This window comes from Hibiscus syriacus, unplaced genomic scaffold (assembly GCF_006381635.1).
Source record: "Hibiscus syriacus cultivar Baekdansim isolate YM2019G1 unplaced genomic scaffold, ASM638163v2 tig00110004_pilon, whole genome shotgun sequence".
Classification (NCBI taxonomy): domain Eukaryota; kingdom Viridiplantae; phylum Streptophyta; class Magnoliopsida; order Malvales; family Malvaceae; genus Hibiscus; species Hibiscus syriacus.
In genome coordinates this window covers 1,345,382-1,365,015 of record NW_024062557.1, presented here as the reverse complement: position 1 = coordinate 1,365,015, position 19,634 = coordinate 1,345,382, and the positions used below count along the sequence as shown (strand labels likewise).

The window sequence follows — 19,634 nt, the reverse complement described above, 5'->3', positions numbered from 1 at the left end:
AAAGTGATATTCTAGCTAGAAAATAAATATCGAAACTTTTATATAATATTATAGGTAGAAACTGATATTGTAGGTTGTATAAAGGTACTGATACTTGTAGTAGAGAGTATTCCCATTCCTTTGAAGGAAACCCGATTACTATAGGATTAGTTATCGATACTTCTATATTGAATAAATTGTATATAACTTGTATTTGATTTGATTTAATTTAATTTAATGCTTGAATGTTAATAAACTGATATATGAAGGAAAAATGAAGTCAATGGATCTTGCAATTGTTGTTCGTGAAGATGACATTGAAATTGAGCTCGAGAGTATCAACCATGAAGAAAATCGAAAGCAACCACTGGGTGGATATATGAAATTCTAGTAAGTATCAATGTATTTGTGTAATTTTTTTGAAGTAGTAATGGGATTAAAGTATTTAAGAACTTTAAATTGATTAAAAATTTCAAATCTTGACAGTATGACTGAATGCCAAAGGATGAAGGAAGATGGTAATTATAACATCGGTTCGGTATGTAAACTGAAATTGAAATTGAGTATTATTTACAGTTGATTTATTGATTAAGAAACATTTTTTTATTAATTTCAGGTGAAACATGAGGTGTTGGAGAAATGGAAGTCGAAGAGTGATGTTGAGAAGGAACCGTATATGACACTGTCTAGAAAGGATAGACAACAATATAAAACTTGGAGGAAATCACATGAAAAGAAGGTATTCATTAAACTTGTAAATATTGTGATAAACTATATATAAAAAAGTAACATTATATTTTTTTTTAAGTGTAAGAAGTATCGATAAGGTGTAGCATCAAAAGAGTGAACTCCATAATTGAACACTTGAAGGAGAAGAATAAAGTTCATGTGCTGGAAGAAATGGGTTTCAATATTTGATAGGAGTGAGGGATCGACCAATTCGGAGGGAATTGTGGGATCGTTGTTGGAGGAATTTGATGTAGAAAAATGTAGAGTTCAATATGGTGATTATTCATTTCCTCTGGGGGGGTCCCATGTGTTATAGCCGTATTGGGGCTAGAAGATAAAAGTAATATTATTGAAGAAGTTATTAAAACGAAGAACTGGAAAGCACATGCCAAGAAACATGTTTTAGAGACCAAGGTGACATATGCTGGACTTGATGAGAAAATTAAAAGTGAAGCTTATGAAGGGGATAAGTGAAGGCCCGACTACTATTGTACATTATCAAAATCTTTTTTTTGTCCAACGGGTGAACAATATCAAGTTGATTTGCCACGAAGGGTTGAAAGATAAATTAAATGGGGTTGAATATGTCCATGAAAAATTGATTGAATCAATAATTAGCTTTCAGAAGGGCTGAAGTTAGACATACCTCAAAGGGTGTAGAGCAATCTTAGAGGTAAATGAGATGAAGGATGTGTTGGGTTAGAAAACTTTTAAGTATAGTTATTATAGAAAAAGATAAATTCCATTATAAATGCAGGTTGTATTATTTGATTTTTGGTCGATTGTGCAAGTGTGTCGGCATTCCAAAGAACTAGAGTGGCACATATCCGTGCATGGGGAAAGGAAGAAGTAGTTCGAGTGATGGCAAAATTGAGGTTGGAAGGACTGAACAAGTAAGAAAGGGCAATAAAAGTAATTATATAATATTCATATTATAAAAAATGTATTAATGTAGTAAGTTCATTTTGAAGGTTATTGGCAATGGGGAAGAGGAAGAAGAGGAGGAAGAAGAGGAGGAAGAAGATAAGGAAGAAGAAAAGGTAGAAGAGAATGTAGTAGGGGATTATGGTCAGGGGAGTATAAGTAAATTTGACATTTTGATGTATGAGTTTGCGAAGCTAAAAAAGCCATTTCTGATTGTTTGAAAAGACAATCTAGAATCAAATAGGCAATTGACAGCCTTAAGGGGGAAGTGGGTCGAAAAATTAACGGAGTGGTGAAAGAAGTGGTGGAATTAAGGGGTGAATTTAAGTGGTGATGGGAGAAGTTGAAAAAAAATCGATGAAGGTGAAAAATGAGGGCTGAAATAAAAGATATGATGAAGAGTTATGTGGAGGAAAAATATGATGAATTTAAAAATGATGAAGAACAAAAGTTGGATGCGGTGAGGACGAAGGATGTTAATGTTATGCTGACACCGAAAAATGTAATCAATGCTGACATGGACTCAGAATGTCCTGACATAAGAAGAAGAAGAAACATAATGTAAGATGAATAAAAGAAAAATGAATTTGATTTTTATTATTGTGTGTTGACTTATATTTGTAATCAAAATTGTAGGTTGAAAAAGTGAAAATGTAAAAAGAAATTGGTGCATTGCAAGTGGAATGTGTGAATATTTATGGAATAGTGGGTTACCATTGAGGTCAATAATATATATTGCTTTGTGAGTGATATTTAAATATTTCATGACAAAACATTAATCCAAATTTATTATACAGCGAAATTGTAATCCAGTTGGGAAACCAATTCGCTACAATATCTGACGTTGCAACTTTAAAACCTATGACATGGGCTAGCGGTCTGGTAAGCAGAAAATATAAATTGTTAAAACCTAGTGAATATATTGTAATTGTGTAGTTAATTTTGTTAGGTTATTGATTTGGTCGGTTGGGTGATGGTTAACGATTTGAAGAAGATATCGGGGAAGCAAAAGATTGCCTACCTTCCATACAAGTTTGCGGTGAGTTAAATTAATAAATGTTGAAAAGTAGTGTTATGGATTGTCAATTAATAATGATTGTCGAGGAAATACAGACAATGGTGTTAGATCACAAGCCACATGTTGATAATGTTGCGGGCTTTTGGGAGTGTATATTGAAAGACTATTCAAAATTAACCAATTGTGACACAATAAGATACCATATGATTTGCAAATGGTGTTTTGTATTTAAATATTTATAAAGAAATGTTGTATTTTGTTAAATTGGGTGTGACATTTATTGTAGATCTTTATTAAAATAAACGACAGTCAGATCCATTGGTATTTGTTGGTGTTGGATATGGCTTCTCGTGTTGCAATGGTTTATGATAGTCTATTTACAATACCAAGTGCCAAAAAGAGATTGCAAGATGCGAGGAAATTAGTATGTATGAAAGGAAACAATAATTTATATTGCATAATTTGTTTTTAATATAACTGGATATTTTTCACGCAGGTGACCGTATTAGATAAATATAATAAGGAAGAGATATTTGTAAATGCATGTGGGCAGCTGAAGGTCGCATTGAATGGTTTCAACTTTGTGGAGCATAAAATTAATGCACAATTGAATGGGTATGAAATTTGAGAATAAATTGAATGCACAATTTATAATGGTTTCATATTTGACATTTGTGGTATTAATTTTTTTTAACATACATGATTGCGGCATTTATGTGATGATGCGGATGGAAGGGATCGTTGCTAGAGGGTCAACGGATGATTTGGTAAGTGGAATGAAAATTTACTTTGCAGTTTAAATGTTAAAGGTCGTAGATTGAATAATGTGGTTAACATATTGACAATTTGAATATAGGTTATTGGAGATTGAGATCATATTAGAATATTAAACGATATCATAAGCCACGATCAAAATAAAATGAGAGATGCGTTAACAATTGCTTGCATGAGACACATGGAAAAACATATATGATGATGTAAGCCAAATTTTGTATGTGAATGAAATTATGTATGTGATGACCAAAGTTAACAATAGATTGTTGTACATGTTTATTATAAATATCGGGTGTTATAATATTTATGATATATATATATATATCAGTACTTGCAGTATTCCAAATGTTTTCGTTGTTCTGAAATGTAATAGACAGATTGAAATTATAAATGAGCATTGAAAATTGAAGACATCATAGTAAAATAGAGATAGCAACTCACATCATTGTCATTATTTACGGGACCGTACGACCATTCCATTTCGTCTTCAAAAAAATCTGTTGATGTAGGATGTGTGCTTGTTTCCAAACTGAGCTTAACTTGAGGGCATGTTAGTTTGTTATGTCCCTTACTGTTGCATAACACACATTGCCTAATTTTCTTCTCAACCTTATTCTTTTGTACTTTTTTTCTATTTCCTTGTTTTCTTTTAGGGTGATGAATGTTTTTTATGACATTGCTTCAGTTAACTAAATCTTTCAAACCAAATGTGTGTTCAAATTCAGCTGTTAGTCTTTTCATCTAATCTTTTGAGGTTATGAAAGATACATATGTCTTTGATGCAATATAGCATAAACGACTTGACGTTGCACGTAGAGAAGTGAATCGTGCCATTTGCATAACTTCTGGGGGTACATGCAAGTTAACAAAACTTGGTGCACAAGCCTTCGCATCCTTAGTCCACCTACTTAGAATCAAATACTTAGGAATAGATGTGTAATCCAAGTGCTTCAAAACGTGAAGTTGATGGCGACATAGAATTCCTACGGTATCAAATTTTGTACACGAGCATGTTAGGATTTTCGTACCGACATCAAAACTAATTTCAAATCTCTTGTTGTTTTTTTACTTTGTCAAAATATAATTTTGAAATTCATCTGATGAGGACTGAATCTGTTCCTGAAGCTGGTACAAGGTCTCACATTGAAGTTCTTCTTGGAACAAACGAAATGACTCGCGCGTATAAATTTCAGCAACATAACTTTCACTACAAGAAAATATACCTTTAATGACACACGAACGACGACACACGCTAATTTATGTCTTGTAAAACATGTGTCTCATAAAATGTTATGTTTTTTAAAATCTGAACGATTTATCACTTACAATAATGTGTGTCATATTTAATAGTCATAATCCAAAAAATTTACAAAAACACAGAGTACACTTTTAATTGTGTGTCATCTTTAGGAGTCGTATTCTAATTTCCCCCCATTATTTTCATCATTTCCCGCTTCTTCCCCTCGATAATTATTAGTTCATGTCGCTTCTTCCCTCTTTTTCTCTTTTTTCATTTTTCCCTCTCTCCAAAACATTTTCTTCTCCAAAAAGATCGTTATGTTCTCTAAATCCTATTGCCCGTATGCCATTTTTCTCCATTTCTTTTACATTTACAGTTTCGTTTCAACCTTTCAATGTTCACGATTTAGAATTAGGATAGCGTAATCAATCTTTTTTCGACTTTTTGACTTCATGGGTATTTCTTCAAAAGTATAATTGAAACTTCAATTCTTGGGGGTTTTGTAATTAGATAATATGATGGACTGCTCCTAATTCATTCGCTTTTATCTTGTTCGTAGGTATTGCCTTCGTGCCATGCAGATTTTTAGTGAGCTAAATGAGAAACCTTATGTTGTAGAGCTTGATCTCCGAGGTATCTATTTGGATATTATTCATCTGCTTCTGATTCGTTTATTGTTTGTGTGTGTGTGTGAGTAGAAAAAGAGTAATTTTAGATGAAGTGTTGACTTGTTGAGTTTTTGTTTTAGACGATAGAGGTAAAATCCAATATGTCCTTCTGGATTTGATAGGTCGAAGCACTGTTCCACAAGTGTTTGTGAATGGCAAGCATATTGAAGGCTCTGATGGTTGGCTACTTTGTCTCCATAGTATTTGTTTTTCTAGATATTAGACATATATATATATATATATATATATATATATTGATTTCATTTTTCTTATTTCTTTCTGACTATTTAGATCTCAGAGTTGCGGTCGATGATGGTACACTGCAAAGGTTTCTAGCTGCAAGTTGATGAACTATTAGAAAGAAGGAAATACAATCATTCGATCTGATTTGTTAACTATAAAATTGCTCGAGGATTAGAGAATCATATCTGGGTTGTGAGTTTTGCTAGTTCACATCAAGATTTTGATGAGTGCTTTGTGATAATGGCATGCCCTTTGTGAGGTTATCTTATATTGCTTCATCGTTATGGAGGACTCTAGTTTAGATCTTAACTATCACAAGAAAATGATGATTTGTAGTTTAGATTGCTTCATTTTGCTTTGCATTGTAGTGAAGCTATTTTTTAATCAATTTTTATTGAAATGATAATAGTGTCGAATAAGCAAATTTGGAGTTAATTTGATTGGGATTTTTTTTGTCTGCTTGTGATTAATGATGATTTGGAGAAAATTCATATCTATTTTTTGTTTTTTATTTTTGTTGATTTTTCGTTTTTCCTTTTGCTTATTTTCATTTAGTAAGCGGCGATGGCGAGTCGAGTAAAGGAAGATGAGAAGAATGAGCAAATAATTTGGGGTCTTCTCAAACAACCGGAGAATCGTAAATGTATTAACTGCAACAGTTTGGTATGGAAATAAGCAAAAGGAAAAACGGAAAATAAGCTAGGCTGCTAAGATTATGTCTAGTGAGATAGGATGTATGTGTTTGACTACTTAATTAGTTTTTCATAAACAGAAAACCTGATTAAAGTTTTCATAATTTTGGAATCTTTACTATTAAACCTTTTGAGAAGTTCTATTTGTTCCATAAATATTTGTTTGAATATCCTCCTGACATTTTGCTTCTGGTGATTTTGCTGTTGAAATATATTTTTGTAGCATTTTCCTTATGCTAAACTGAATGTGATTTTTATTTGTATGCGTAGATTTTGGAGTGCTTATACTTTCTTTGTCATATTGTTGATATTTGCTAATTGTCAACTGAACAGGGGCCTCAATATATTTGCACAAGTTTCTGGACATTTGTTTGCACCACCTGTAGTGGAATACAGTAAGTGTTCAATTTGGTTTGCAAGTTGGGTTTTCTTGACATATCGACTGCTGATTAGCTTATATCTAAGAGAATGCATTTGATAATAGTCAGACGTCAATAAATTTTCTAAACTGGCTACCAGTTTTAATTGTTTCCAGTCGAGAGTTCACACACAGAGTTAAATCAATATCTATGGCTAAGTTCACTTCTGAAGAGGTTACCGCTCTTCAAGAAGGGGGAAATCAGGTAAAGATTATCCTTCTCTCTCCCTTTCTTGATAAAGAGAAAATGAACAAATAGCTTCAGGAAAACATTGCTGCAATAAATGATTCTCTCTTTACAATATCATGCAACAAAAGTCCATAACTGATCAAGCTTTATTAATTCACTTCTCATGAGGTTGCAGTGGGTGTTGTATCCCAAGTACTTCAATTTCTCGTTTCCTATGACGTTGACAATGATTCATATGGCATTCTCTGAAATCATTGATTTTTCCTTGTCCGTGTTTTCAAGGTATGACTGTCATGCAACTAACTTACCTAGACACTATAATTGGTGATGTTCTTTATGGTTGGAACCTAGGAAATGCAGGAAGTTTGGAAGGTCTCAACAATAGCTGGTGCAAGAAGGGCAAAGAAAAGCATGAATGTTACTGTAGCAGTCAACTAAGCATTAAAGGAATCTGAGGGAGGTAAGGGAGTCCTGAAGTCTGTAAGGGATATACTCTTATAAACCGACCTTAAAATCTCCATACTATGAATCTTCTCTTACTTAGAACATAACAGTCTTGTCTCCCTTCTATTTGTTGGATTAGGACATGGAAATTTCTAATGCTTAATTTTACAATAAACTATGATAATAGTTGTTCGGTTTCTTCATTTTCTTAAAGCATCTACTACCATCACATATTATATGTGTGTGGGATTATATAAAGAAACTTATAAAAAAATTGAATATACCCATGCTGAACTTATATTCATGTTAATTATTTGACATTTTAGTAAGTCAAGAAATTCAAAGACAAGGGACACAGTCAACAGCCAACTACAACTGCTGCTCCTGATGGTGAATTCCATCTCCTTGACAATGACCAAGCTTCTGATCAGAAAAGAGCCTTTCCTAAGCGTTCAGATGATGGCGCTGGTGATGGATTTGTTACTTCCATTAGGGGCCTCTTCAACAATCAACGGCGTAAAGCTAAACAATTTGTGCTACGAACTATGAGGGGTGAATAGGAGGGCGACCAGCAGGGACAGTTGAGTGATGGCGATGCATCTGCTGCAAGGTAAAGTCAATGCTACTTACCTAGACATTAGATGCATTTGGTGGAGAGTCATAGGCTTTGGTTTCAATTCTTCTTTGTGCAACATAGATGGTACAACTCATGGCTAATCCGAGCAGGAAGCAGTAACTAATTTTATGTGAACTAAGACTATTGTTGAATTCATTTAAGAAGATTTGTAACTTTCAATGTTTGTTTATTAACTTATAATAATGGTTATATGTTCTTTCTCAATGTCATATTTTCTTTGTTTTCTTTGACTAATCGTTTATTGTAAACTGTTTGTAGTGTGAATATATTGTATACAAATGGATTACTTATAATATATAATATGATATATATATTTAGTATTATGAGGCATTAAATGTGATTTAATTTGATTATTTTTCAATCTACAATATATATATATATAATTTATGAAATACAATCACGACACACGAATATAAGTCATACAAATGTGTGTCATCTTCATTTATGACGGGGGCTTTAATGACACGCAATTTATGACACACAAATGTGTGTCATCATCATTTATGACGGAGGCTTTAATGACGTGCAATGAGCGTTATAAATGCGTGTTATAGATTTATGAAACACAATTGCGTGTCATCAAAAATTCATGTCGGTGGCTTCAACGACAGTCATTTGTGTGTCATCTACACCCATAGATGACTCGCAATGCGCGTCATTAAAGGGGTTTTTTCTAGTAGTGTTTGTAGGTCAATCTGTTTTGTGGTCTGTAAGGGCTTTGTCTGGAAACTTAAGTAATCCGCTTTCAACTCGTTGATATGCATTTTACTAATTCCTTCTTCAATTGCACGAACAACATCTAAATATATATTTATGTTTTTTAGTGCAATCGCGAGTGAAGCATTCATAGACCCATACCTTTATATAGAGCGAATATTAGCAAAGAAATGACCAGTTAGATATGTTTTTACCCATAAGTGTCGAGTATTTATCTTCTCAATAACCCATGGATGCTTTTTGACATTGAATTCTGAAATAATTGAACGCCATTGAATATCAAATTCAATTGTTATCCACCAGGAAGCCATGCATGTAGAAAATGTTGTTGTAAATTTACGGTCACTAATGTTAGCTTGTGCATTGCAAGAAAGATGCCAAGAACATAATTTGTTCTTAGCAAAAGGGATAATAGATTTGATAGCCCTCTGTATTGCCCTATCCCCATCATTGACAACTGAAAGATATGATTTATTCATCATTCCTTGTAAAAATAATTTGAGCTCTTACTCGAAAGATTGGGACGTTCCGTAAGCGATGATGGCAATAACAAATACTATTGTGCTATGGTGATGATTGACACCAACAATAGGCATAATTGGTCGACCATACAAATTATCTTTGTATGTTGTATCAAACGCAATTACATTACAAAAACACGTGTAATCTGATCTCGATGTTGAATCAGCCCAAATAAGATTATGCAATACCCTTGATTCATCTATTGATTATGTCATAAAAAACCCAGTATCATCTTGTTTCTTATAATTAAAGTAAGCAATTAGTGCATTGACATCGCCATTGACGATCTCCTTTGCTTTACCTCTTTAAAGTACATTGTAGAGGTCTTTATGTGTAAATCCAATATTGTTATAACCCCCTGCCTGATGCGTGAAATAATTCATTACTTGTGATGTCCCAACACCAACATCTTTCAATGTTGTTGCCTCATCCACATCAGTCTTACTCACATCACTATTTAAACGCATAAATGGTGTCATAACAATTGTGCATAATGCATGATTATGTTCTTGAAAAGACTTACTTAGAACCCATTGATCGTTTGTATTTGTTGTTGTTACAAAGACTTTTTTCTTGCATCTGATTATTTTGACTGGCGTATGAGCATGTTGACGATCAAAAGTATTGACTTTTGATGAACGAAACCCTTCTTTTAAACAACAAAATTCTTGTGTCTTCACATTCCCTTCCCTATCAAGGCGTGTTATTCTCGAACGTGCACTAAAACCTTGTTTTTGTGCGTATTCCTTGTAAAAGTCCCAAGCCTCCTCACGTGAAGAGAAGAGCTGACCAACTAATCTTTTCAGATTCATCAACAGTAAGTACTTCATGGCCAACATCGTCTGATGCAGTGTGGTCTATAAATAATGGTTCAAAAGTACGAGAAAAGTATGCTTGTTTTAGTAAAGTTCAATTATATTAGGAGGTGGTAGTTGAAGGGTAGGTACAACATTTATTTATTTGATACATATTTAGGTATGTATAATTAATAAGCACCAAATTCAATAAATTAAATTGGACGTATCGATACCACTAATGTAAATATCAATACATTGATTATAATTCTATACACGTTTTCTGTAAATATGGATACTTTTTTTGCCGGTATCGATACTTTTATTACAACATGCTTGTAAGTATCGATACACATTATTAAAGTATCATTTTTTATAATTTCAAAACAATGTATGCAAAGTATGAAAATATTTAATTCTGATACTTTTTTATCCATATCAATACTTTTATTCTAGTATGGATATCAAACAATTTGCCCACAACAAAGTATCTATACCCATATATAAAGTATTGATACTTGTAATTTCGGAAACCTATTACTTTACAGTTGTCGAAACGATTTTTTCGAAAGGGAGAAAAAATGGGGTATTGTTTCGAAATAATTTTTGATGAATGGTTAATGATGAAAACGTGGTTCGAGGAGTCACCACCAATCTTTGATTAGGGTGTGATTGGGTACCCGAAAATGTATTTACCATTTTAATAAAATATTAGCTTTAACTAAAACGAAAAACTTGAGGTCTACGTTACCAAAATTGAGTTAGGGAGTTAGTTACATGTGAAGAATGATAGCAACCCTACAACGCCATAAATCGGCACCTAGTCAATTAATTAGTTGTCTTTGCAATAAAATTTACGAGTTTGAGTCTAATTTAATTTAAAATCCCCTAAAAATAATATTATTTGAATTTTTGGACGAAACATAATAATATTTAATTATTTCCTATCGAGAAGAATCGATCTCTCATACCATGAAGCAATCGATTCTTACTCCAATCGAAATAATGAAATGTTAAAATTTCATTCTAAAGTTCATTATTAATTCAAAATAAAAACACTCGAAATAATTTTAAGAGAGAAAATAATAATATCTAATTATTTCTAATCAAGAATAAATGACCTCTCATATCTTAAAGCAAACATTTATTGCTCCAATCTAATTGAAAAGATATAACTATTCTCAATATCGATTCGAGTGTTATTATTATGAAAACCCATTAGAAAACGCATGCAAAAATAAAGAGAATTAGAAGCATATATCAAGCAAGTATAATTAATTATTATTATACCAATATTTAATGAGAACAAGGATGTTAAATTATTTAAAAATCTCGAGACCAGACCTTAGTTTCGATCTAACGGTCTTTTCTCGATGAATTTAATTAAAATAACATGATATTTTTCCCAATCCCCAAATTTAAAAATAAATTCGATTTAATTCGTGTCACTAAATGAGATAGACTTTCATTTTAAAATTATCGAAGGTAACTTTCTTATACGTTAAGACAATCACTTTATGACAATATTAAAATGATCAAATATTACCCTTAGTCAATTTATTTCGATTCGAGTCAAGTGATTCTTATGAGGATATCATAAAAAATTAATTAGGACTAAAATGAACTAACATCAAAATTAAAATTATCATAAACAATCAAACCATCATGACAAAATTAAAATTAAAATAAATTAGGACTAAAACATAAACAATCAAACCATCATGGAAAAATTAAAACAAAATCAAGTATACGAGTGACTAAAATGAGTATTTTCAATATTAAGTGTTAAAATTATAAAATATATAAAATAAATAAAACGTGGGACTAAATTAAAATAAATTAAAATTGCATGGAAAAATTAAAATAAATAAAGAAATAGATTAGGGTTTGAAATACAAACATGTATAAACTACAGGGGCTATTTCTTAAATATTCAATTTTTCATAGCCTAAAATATATATTTGAATAAAAAATTAAAATTTGCTAAATCAGTCCATAAACAATTAAAAAAAATAAACAATCACTACACATGACCAAAATGTAAAAATACACTTAACATACGGGAACTAAACATGAATTAAACAAAAAAGTATAACATGCATAAGAAATAGGTAAATTACAAAAAAGGTCCCTACAGGTGACTAAGATGTAAAACATGCTAAAGTTAGGGGGAATTAAAAGTAATTAAACCAAAGATATATAATATACAAAAGAAATTGGTAAATTATAAAACTGGTTCCTACATGTGACCATTTTACAAAAACACACCTAAAGTCTTGGAACCCAAGTGTGATTTCCCTAAAACTTTTCTTATAAATACTAATTTTTTCTTTTTTTACTTTCATTTTTTTGTTTTAAAAAAATTTAGAGAGAGAAGCTCTCGCTACTCTCTAGAAAATCGGCCACCAAAATTTATCGGGGGACTCATCTCGGGCTCTTCGTCTTAAATTGGGGCTTGGTTTTGCGAGAAATGGGCTCTAACATCGTGAAAATGGTCAAGAACTTTCGGATTTCCCTGACTCCGATCTCCCTTCTCCATCATTAGTTCGACCCAATTTTTTAGTATGTTACTCACCGACTCCTATTCTCCATTTTGACCATTCGAATTGGCAATATAGACCCCGACCGCTGGAAACACTCTGATTGAACGTAAGTACTCTATTTTCCATTTTTTAGTTTGTAAGTTTAGTGAAAAATAATAAATAAAATTCAAAAATGTTGTTTTTTTATTTCTTTCAAAATTCGAGGGAGAGAGACTTACAATATGCTTTTATTGGGTTCTTATAGAACCCTGACTACACGTAAAAATGATATATATTGATGTTGTTTTTGTGTTTGGTGACCTACTGAGGATGAGAGTTGTTGGGAAGTTGGTGGGTTGTTCTGGTGTTGATTTTATCGGGGTAGAGGGTAGGCAACAACATGGTGAGTTGCAGTAGTATGGGCACGAGATGGTGGCACTGTGATGACAGGGCATGGTGTTGGCAGTGGGTAACCAAAATGGGTCGGATCTTGGGATTTGGGTCAAATGGTTGTAACCGGGTATGGGTTGTAACCGAGTTATGTCATTTGGGATTTGCTGTTGGGCTTGTATGATTGGCATGTAAATAAAATAAAAATTAATTAATAATAATAATGATAATGATAATGATAATGATAAGAATAATAATAATAATAATAATAATAATAGATAACTTGACGAAAATTATTGTCAAAAGCTGCCCCTCTTTGCCCATTCTTGTGTTAACAAGAACATAGCAAAGACGAAGAGGCAATGAGATTTCGTCCAGTCGAATTCATGCTTTGAAATCTGATGAGAGATCTACTCCACTGTTTCTTCAAGGTAGATCAGATCAATAAACATTGATATATTATGTTGTTCTTCATGGAAGATTGAATCAAGGCAGACTTGTTCCGCTGTTACTAAGGGAATATCAAATCTTGAAAGAGAGGGATCTGTTTCGCTTCTTCTTGAGGGAAAATCAGATCAAGGGGCATTGATTCACTCCACTGTTACTCAGGGAAAATTGAATCGAGGCAAACTTTTTCCACTATTACTCAGGGAATATCAAATCTTGAAAGAGATGGATTTGTTCTACTTTTTCTTGAGGGAAAATTAGATATAGGGATGTTGATTCATTCTACTATCATTCAGGGAAGATTGAATTGTGGCAGACTTGTTCCATTGTTACTCAGGGAATATCAAATCTGAAAAGAGAGGGACATGTTACACTTCTTCTTGGGGGAAAATCAGATATGGGGACGTTGATTCATTCCAATGTGACTTAGGGAATATTGAATCGAGGCAGACTTGTTCCACTGTTAATCAAGGAATATCAAATCTGAAAAGAGAGGGATATGTTTCGCTTCTTCCTAAGGTAAAATCATATCTGGGGACTTTGATTCATTCCACTGTCACTTAGGGAAGATTGAATAGAGGCAGACTTGTTCCACTGTTACTCAGGGAATATCAAATCTTTAAAAGAGAGGGATTTGTTTCACTTCTTCTTTAGGAAAAATCACATCTGGGGATGTTGATTCATTTCACTGTTACTCAGGGAAGATTGAATCGAGTTCGAATTGCTTATATCGTCTTCAAGAATATCAAATCTAAAAATTAAACATTAGCCTTTGTTAGTATGTGTTTGACGATTCTAAAAAATCGTACCTGAAAAAGTCTTGGGAGGATAATCTTTGGAAAGTGCGTGGGAACTATTCTTGCCACCACTGAACATGGAAATTTGAATTGGTTATTGTTGCGTGTTGTGAGTACTATAAAATTATATGCAAATAATGTGCAAGTATACACAATCGCTCAATTAATAAATTAATGAGTGATTATCGTCTCCAGTGGGATTGATGAAAATTACAAAGTTTAACCAAAGCAAAGCACTACTCTATCTAAGTATAGTTAGTGATGATACGTACTAATGGAGAATGTTACGGTAATGAAAAATGTATGTTGGTGGATATGGATTGATAATTTAATGGGGTAGTAAATGGAAATGTAGTGGTAAGAGCATATTATAATGTTAAAAATGATAGAAATGTCAAGGCAATGAAAAACGGTAAAAACAACAAATAAATGATATTTTGATACTCCTCACTCAACAAGCTTCCACGGGAATGAATGGTAGGGATTGATTTAAGGATGATAAAACTTATTTCTCAAGCAGATTTGATTTATATAATCTGCACTTGCTCGACAGGGTTTGCTAAAAATGCTCTCGCTATCTCTAGTAAAAGGAACCTAACAGAATAGAATGCCACGACATCTCCTCTTAGTTTCAACTATGGCAACCTACAATATTGATAAAAACTACCCCTTTTATTCGTTGAAATCCTATCTTAGTCTCTCTCAAGTACTAAGGAATTAGGATATAGTATTATTATGCTAGTTCTAAGCTTAAGAAAATACTACACCCCATTATTATGTGAATCTTACTTGTGTTTCACTCGAATACTACAAGTATTAATAGCTGAGTTTCTCTCGAACACCTAGCCTTCATCCAAGTAATGAACACTCTCATGCCTCCTACAAACTTAGACGATCAAGCATTCATAAGAAAAACAAGTAAATACAAAAGATAAATGTAAATCTACCATTAAAAAATATCAAACATCCATAAAATAAGCCCATCAAATAAGGTTAGTTCATGGTGGGGTTAGAATCATCCATGAAAAAAACATTAAATTCATACGTTCTAAAAACCCAATAACAAATGGAAAATAACAGCAAAAGGAAAGGGAGATGAAGCCTTCGACACGTGCAGTTGGAGCTCTCCTCAACCATCATGACTCGTCTTAGCTTGCTAGCTCCTTCCGGATGCCAAGCTCGCCACTCATTGGAGCTCGTAAATGGAGGAACACCACTAGAGAATGAAAAGAAGGATACAGAGAAGAAGGTGAGAAAATTTAGCTAAAGATGGTTAATTCTCCTCTCCCTTTTCTCTCTCATATGCGATGAATAAAAAATATAATATGCAAGGGTAATAATGGGCTTTAACATTCCAATTACCCATCAAACCCCTAAAATCACTCCTTGGGTATGAATCTTATCCTTTCAGGTAGTAGTGGTCCCCTGTAAACGGTTATAACCATTAGACACGTGCATTGCCAGTTGTCATTTTATAAAATATCTTTTTGTCCTTTTCTGTGCCTAAATTGCCAAGGCATTTCAATCTGCTTCAGTAACGTGTGATGTCACGACATTCCTTTCCAACTCGCCCTTTTTTCTTGTTATTTCCTGCACATCATAAACAACCATACCTTTCCCTCATACATAAACTTTACAAGATAAAATAGCAATACCACTACTAATGCAACTATATGTAACTACATGATCCTAAAATGACTAAAATGAGCTTTTAAAAAACAATAACTTAAGTGAAAAAGGCCTTTAAAGTAGTCATTTTAGGAAGTTATCACACCCACAAACTTAAGCTATTGATTATCTATAAGCAATGGATAGCAATTAACACAATAAAAATGTCATGTCAATTTTCAACAATGGGACAACAAGACAAAAATTGAATTTCAACCCTCATAAAAATTGGCTTCAACATGGTAGACATATCAAGAATTCAAGTACTTTTCCCTAGGTTAAGATTCTTTATGGTTGTGTGTGTGCGTGATTATATCTAATCTATACTTAACAAATTTAAGCAATTTCTAATTGAGTTCCCTAGTTTTGACACGGCATTTACTCATTCATTAAGCACATTTATACTCCCTTGTCACTTACTACACATTATTTTTTTATACTGCTACGAAGGGAGTCAGCTCATCACACCTACCATCTCACACTCTAGGTGAAAGAGAGCATACCTTTAACCCACAAGATAGTTAGACAGAATCATCCCATGACTACTTTCATTCACTCATATGCACGTGGCTTCCATTTACTAAAGAGAGTTGTAGGCAATGCCATGGCAAAGAGGAGTGTCCCTCTACAACTATGCCAAAGCATTTATTCACAATCTCAGATATAAGGGAGTTATCATTGATTTATCTTTAAGCACAATACTATATTTCGATACCAAGACTAACCAGAGTTCCTTTATAGAAATTTTCTAAATTTCCTATGTATAGAGAACATACAAATCGTGTAAGAATAATTCATAAAGCATCAAGCCCTAGAGTCAGTTCTATTATTCTTAATAGTCATTTATATTTAATTTCTAGCCTAACAAGTTCATCATCGGGTATAATCAAGACATTTCTTCTAACATTCCTACCAATTACTTATGCCATGGCATAATGTTATGCTAATACTATCGTGCACATGTTCTACAAATAACACTACCACCCCAAACTTAAGGGAAGAATTATCCCAATGCTTAAAGATAACTAACTAAAAATAAAACTTTATACCATGCAATGAAATACAAAATGATTGTAAATGGATACAAATGGAGGTACCTCATGTTTTCTGTGGTGGTGTTGCCGTGGAGGTGCTAGAAGCTCATCCTCTTGTACACTTGCAAAGTGGTACAGGGCTAGAATATGAAGATGTAGAATAGTAATGAGAGATGTTAATACGTCCAGCCGATGTATTTGTACGCCTTCTACTACATCATGAAGGAGAGGGTTCAGGTTCAAGAACTAGACTGGGGTTCTGTCAGCTGGAATAATAGGTGGGTTCGGGGTCAGGGATCATTAAGGGATTAGAATCAGTTCATTAACAAGAGGATCAACGTCCTCTGGTTCTGGAGATGCCTCAACATTAAATGTCAGTAGAATTTCATCTGGAAAACCTGGGAAATTTTTTTGCGTATGGGGAAGTATTTCCTGAAACATAGTTTCCTCTACAACATCTTTGTGTTTCACATAACCAAAGAAATTTTTGATGTCACCGTGCAAAGAAGGTAACTGAGTATGGGTTTGCATGACTATTTCTTTAAGAGCAAGCATTCTTGCATCGTCATTAGATTGTGCATCATCTGCAGACTTTTCAATAATAGAGGCCTTAGATTTTGGGTTTTTAAAACCCAATAGTAATGGTAATTAGGCCCTAGTAATACCCAAAACTCCAGATAAAATTTCATCAAAAGAATTCTCACATACGAATTTTCTTGCGACACAAAGAAGTAATCAGATTTGGAAAAACTAAAGCAATAGCCTTTTTACCTAAGCATTCATGCACTTGTTGAATAATAATTCTACCCACATCAATAGAATGAGTTACCATAGTAGAATGTAAGAGCATTAATCGGGGGGGAGATACCGTCGTATTATTGGTTGTTGGCACTAAATTGTGCTTCATGAAATGGTTCCACGGTTTGGCATGTGGTTGGAGGTGTTCACAGTTAACCGAGTAACGTCTGGTTTGGTGGACATTCCAAGAGGTATTCGAAAAACAAAAATCCTCCAAAACCCTTTCGTAAGTTGCATTATCGGCGTCTTTCTCAAAATTTGCATGTTGGTCTTCCATACCCTGCAAATGAAAGTAACGATTAATGGCAGTTGGTGTAAATCGAATGTACTTACCTCACACAAAAATTGTATGATGGTTCAGTTTGGAAATATTAGCTTAAAATTCTTTCACCAATGAGGCATTCATTGAACCAGGGTGCCTTGCAAACTTATGCCCCAAAACTGCCATTCTCTTCATATATAAAGATGAACCCTAACTCAAAGAAGAGCTTCATATTTTTAAAGTTTTGAAACCTTACTTTTGCTTCATCATTTTTGAACTACTGAGTAATAAGAGTTTATTCCTCGGTAGGTCTCATACGCACCATTCTTGCAGCTTTTGAAGAAAGAAAAATGAAAAAGGAGTGAGATTTGTGTGCTCGAAAAGCTTGAAGAATTTCGACTATAGAGAAAAATGAATGAAGAAGAAGATTTAAGTAAAAATTAATGTAAATAGTGGAAAAAAAAATGGAGTGAGTGGATGGTTGAAAAGAAATTAATTGAAGGGGTAAGTGGGTACGTGGGGAAAAGAAAAAGTAAACTGTAAAATTAAATATGATGTAACAAGACAATGGAGAGAGAAAAGTAAAAATAAGGAAATAAAATAAAGGAATAAATCAAAAAGAATATTTCCTTTTTAATTTCTTTGTTTTTCCCTTCCTTGGTAACCACTCCATGCACGGCTGTAGCACTATGGGTCCCCTACAAAACAAACCATAATTATACACAAAATAAAATAAAAATAAAAATAAAAATAAATGAAAGAATAAATTTATTATTTATGCACAATCAATGGAATTCAATGTCGTGACATTGAAATTTGGTTTTCAGTTAGGCAGACTCCAACATCGTGCAGGTACAACACTGCCTTGTTGCGCAGAGGTGGAACTCCATTATAAGTTTTCAGATGTTGGCCTTTGACTTTAAAGACCGTCCCATCATCTTTGTTCTTAATGTCAACAGCTCCATGGGGATAAACATAATGCACCTCAAATGTCATGACCATTGAGATTTAAGATTCTTAGGAAAAAGTTTAAGTCTGGAATTATAAAGCAATACTTGCTGGCCAACATGAAAATGTCGTGGCATCATTTTTTGGTCCTGCCACTTCTGGTTTTATCCTTGTATATTCGTGCATTTTCATATGCTTTTGTCCTAAACTCTTCCATTTCATTAAGTTCCAATAATCTATGTTCCCTAGCTAAGTGAGCATCAAAATTCAATTATTTAGTGGCCCATAAAGCCTTATGTTCGAGTTTGACCGGGAGATGACAAGCCTTCCCATACACCAGCTTGAATGGGGACATGCCCAGAAGAATTATGTTCTATACGTTCAGAGTGCTTCATCTAATTTTGGTGACCAATCCTTCCACCTTGGATTCACCACTTTTTCTAAAATCTGCTTGATCTCACGATTGGATATCTTAGCATGACCATTTTTCTGTAGATGATATGTTGTGGTAATCTTATAACAAACTCCATATCTCCTTAGTTCCTTGGCAATCAACTTGTTATCGAAGTGGGTTCCTTCATCACTAATGATAGCTCGAGGTACTCAAAACTGAATGAAAATATTCTTGTACAAAAACTTGAGTATGATTTTAGAGTCATTCCTTGACGTTGCTATTGCTTCTACCTACTTGGATACATAATCCACAACAAGCAAGATGTATAAATCTCCTCTGGAATATGGGAATGGTCCCATGAAATTGATGCCCCAAACATCAAACA

General features: G+C 33.4%; 1 protein-coding gene and 1 long non-coding RNA gene across 2 annotated transcripts; both read left to right on the top strand.

Annotated features, from left to right (window-relative positions):
• Positions 1 to 1,541: 1,541 nt before the first annotated feature.
• Positions 1,542 to 5,679, top strand: LOC120212182 (glutaredoxin-C3-like). The gene is made up of 7 exons (XM_039210586.1): positions 1,542 to 1,601; positions 2,582 to 2,671; positions 3,147 to 3,222; positions 4,902 to 5,004; positions 5,224 to 5,297; positions 5,413 to 5,511; positions 5,624 to 5,679. The coding sequence occupies exons 1-7, from the start codon at positions 1,542 to 1,544 to the stop codon at positions 5,677 to 5,679; spliced, it is 558 nt and encodes a 185-aa protein (XP_039066517.1).
• Positions 5,680 to 6,160: 481 nt separating this feature from the next.
• On the top strand, positions 6,161 to 6,857 carry LOC120212197. The gene is made up of 3 exons (XR_005524667.1): positions 6,161 to 6,238; positions 6,601 to 6,662; positions 6,803 to 6,857. It is a non-coding gene; the product is annotated as an uncharacterized LOC120212197 (long non-coding RNA).
• Positions 6,858 to 19,634: the final 12,777 nt, after the last annotated feature.

Bases quoted from the DNA above. Each gene is read 5' to 3' on its own strand.
- LOC120212182 (XM_039210586.1), top strand. From the start codon at position 1,542: ATGGGGAAAGGAAGAAGTAGTTCGAGTGATGGCAAAATTGAGGTTGGA. The intron at 3,223-4,901 runs GTTTCAACTTTG...GATAATTATTAG, and splicing joins GCTGAAGGTCGCATTGAATG to TTCATGTCGCTTCTTCCCTC. The intron at 5,512-5,623 runs GTTGGCTACTTT...CTGACTATTTAG, and splicing joins GCATATTGAAGGCTCTGATG to ATCTCAGAGTTGCGGTCGAT.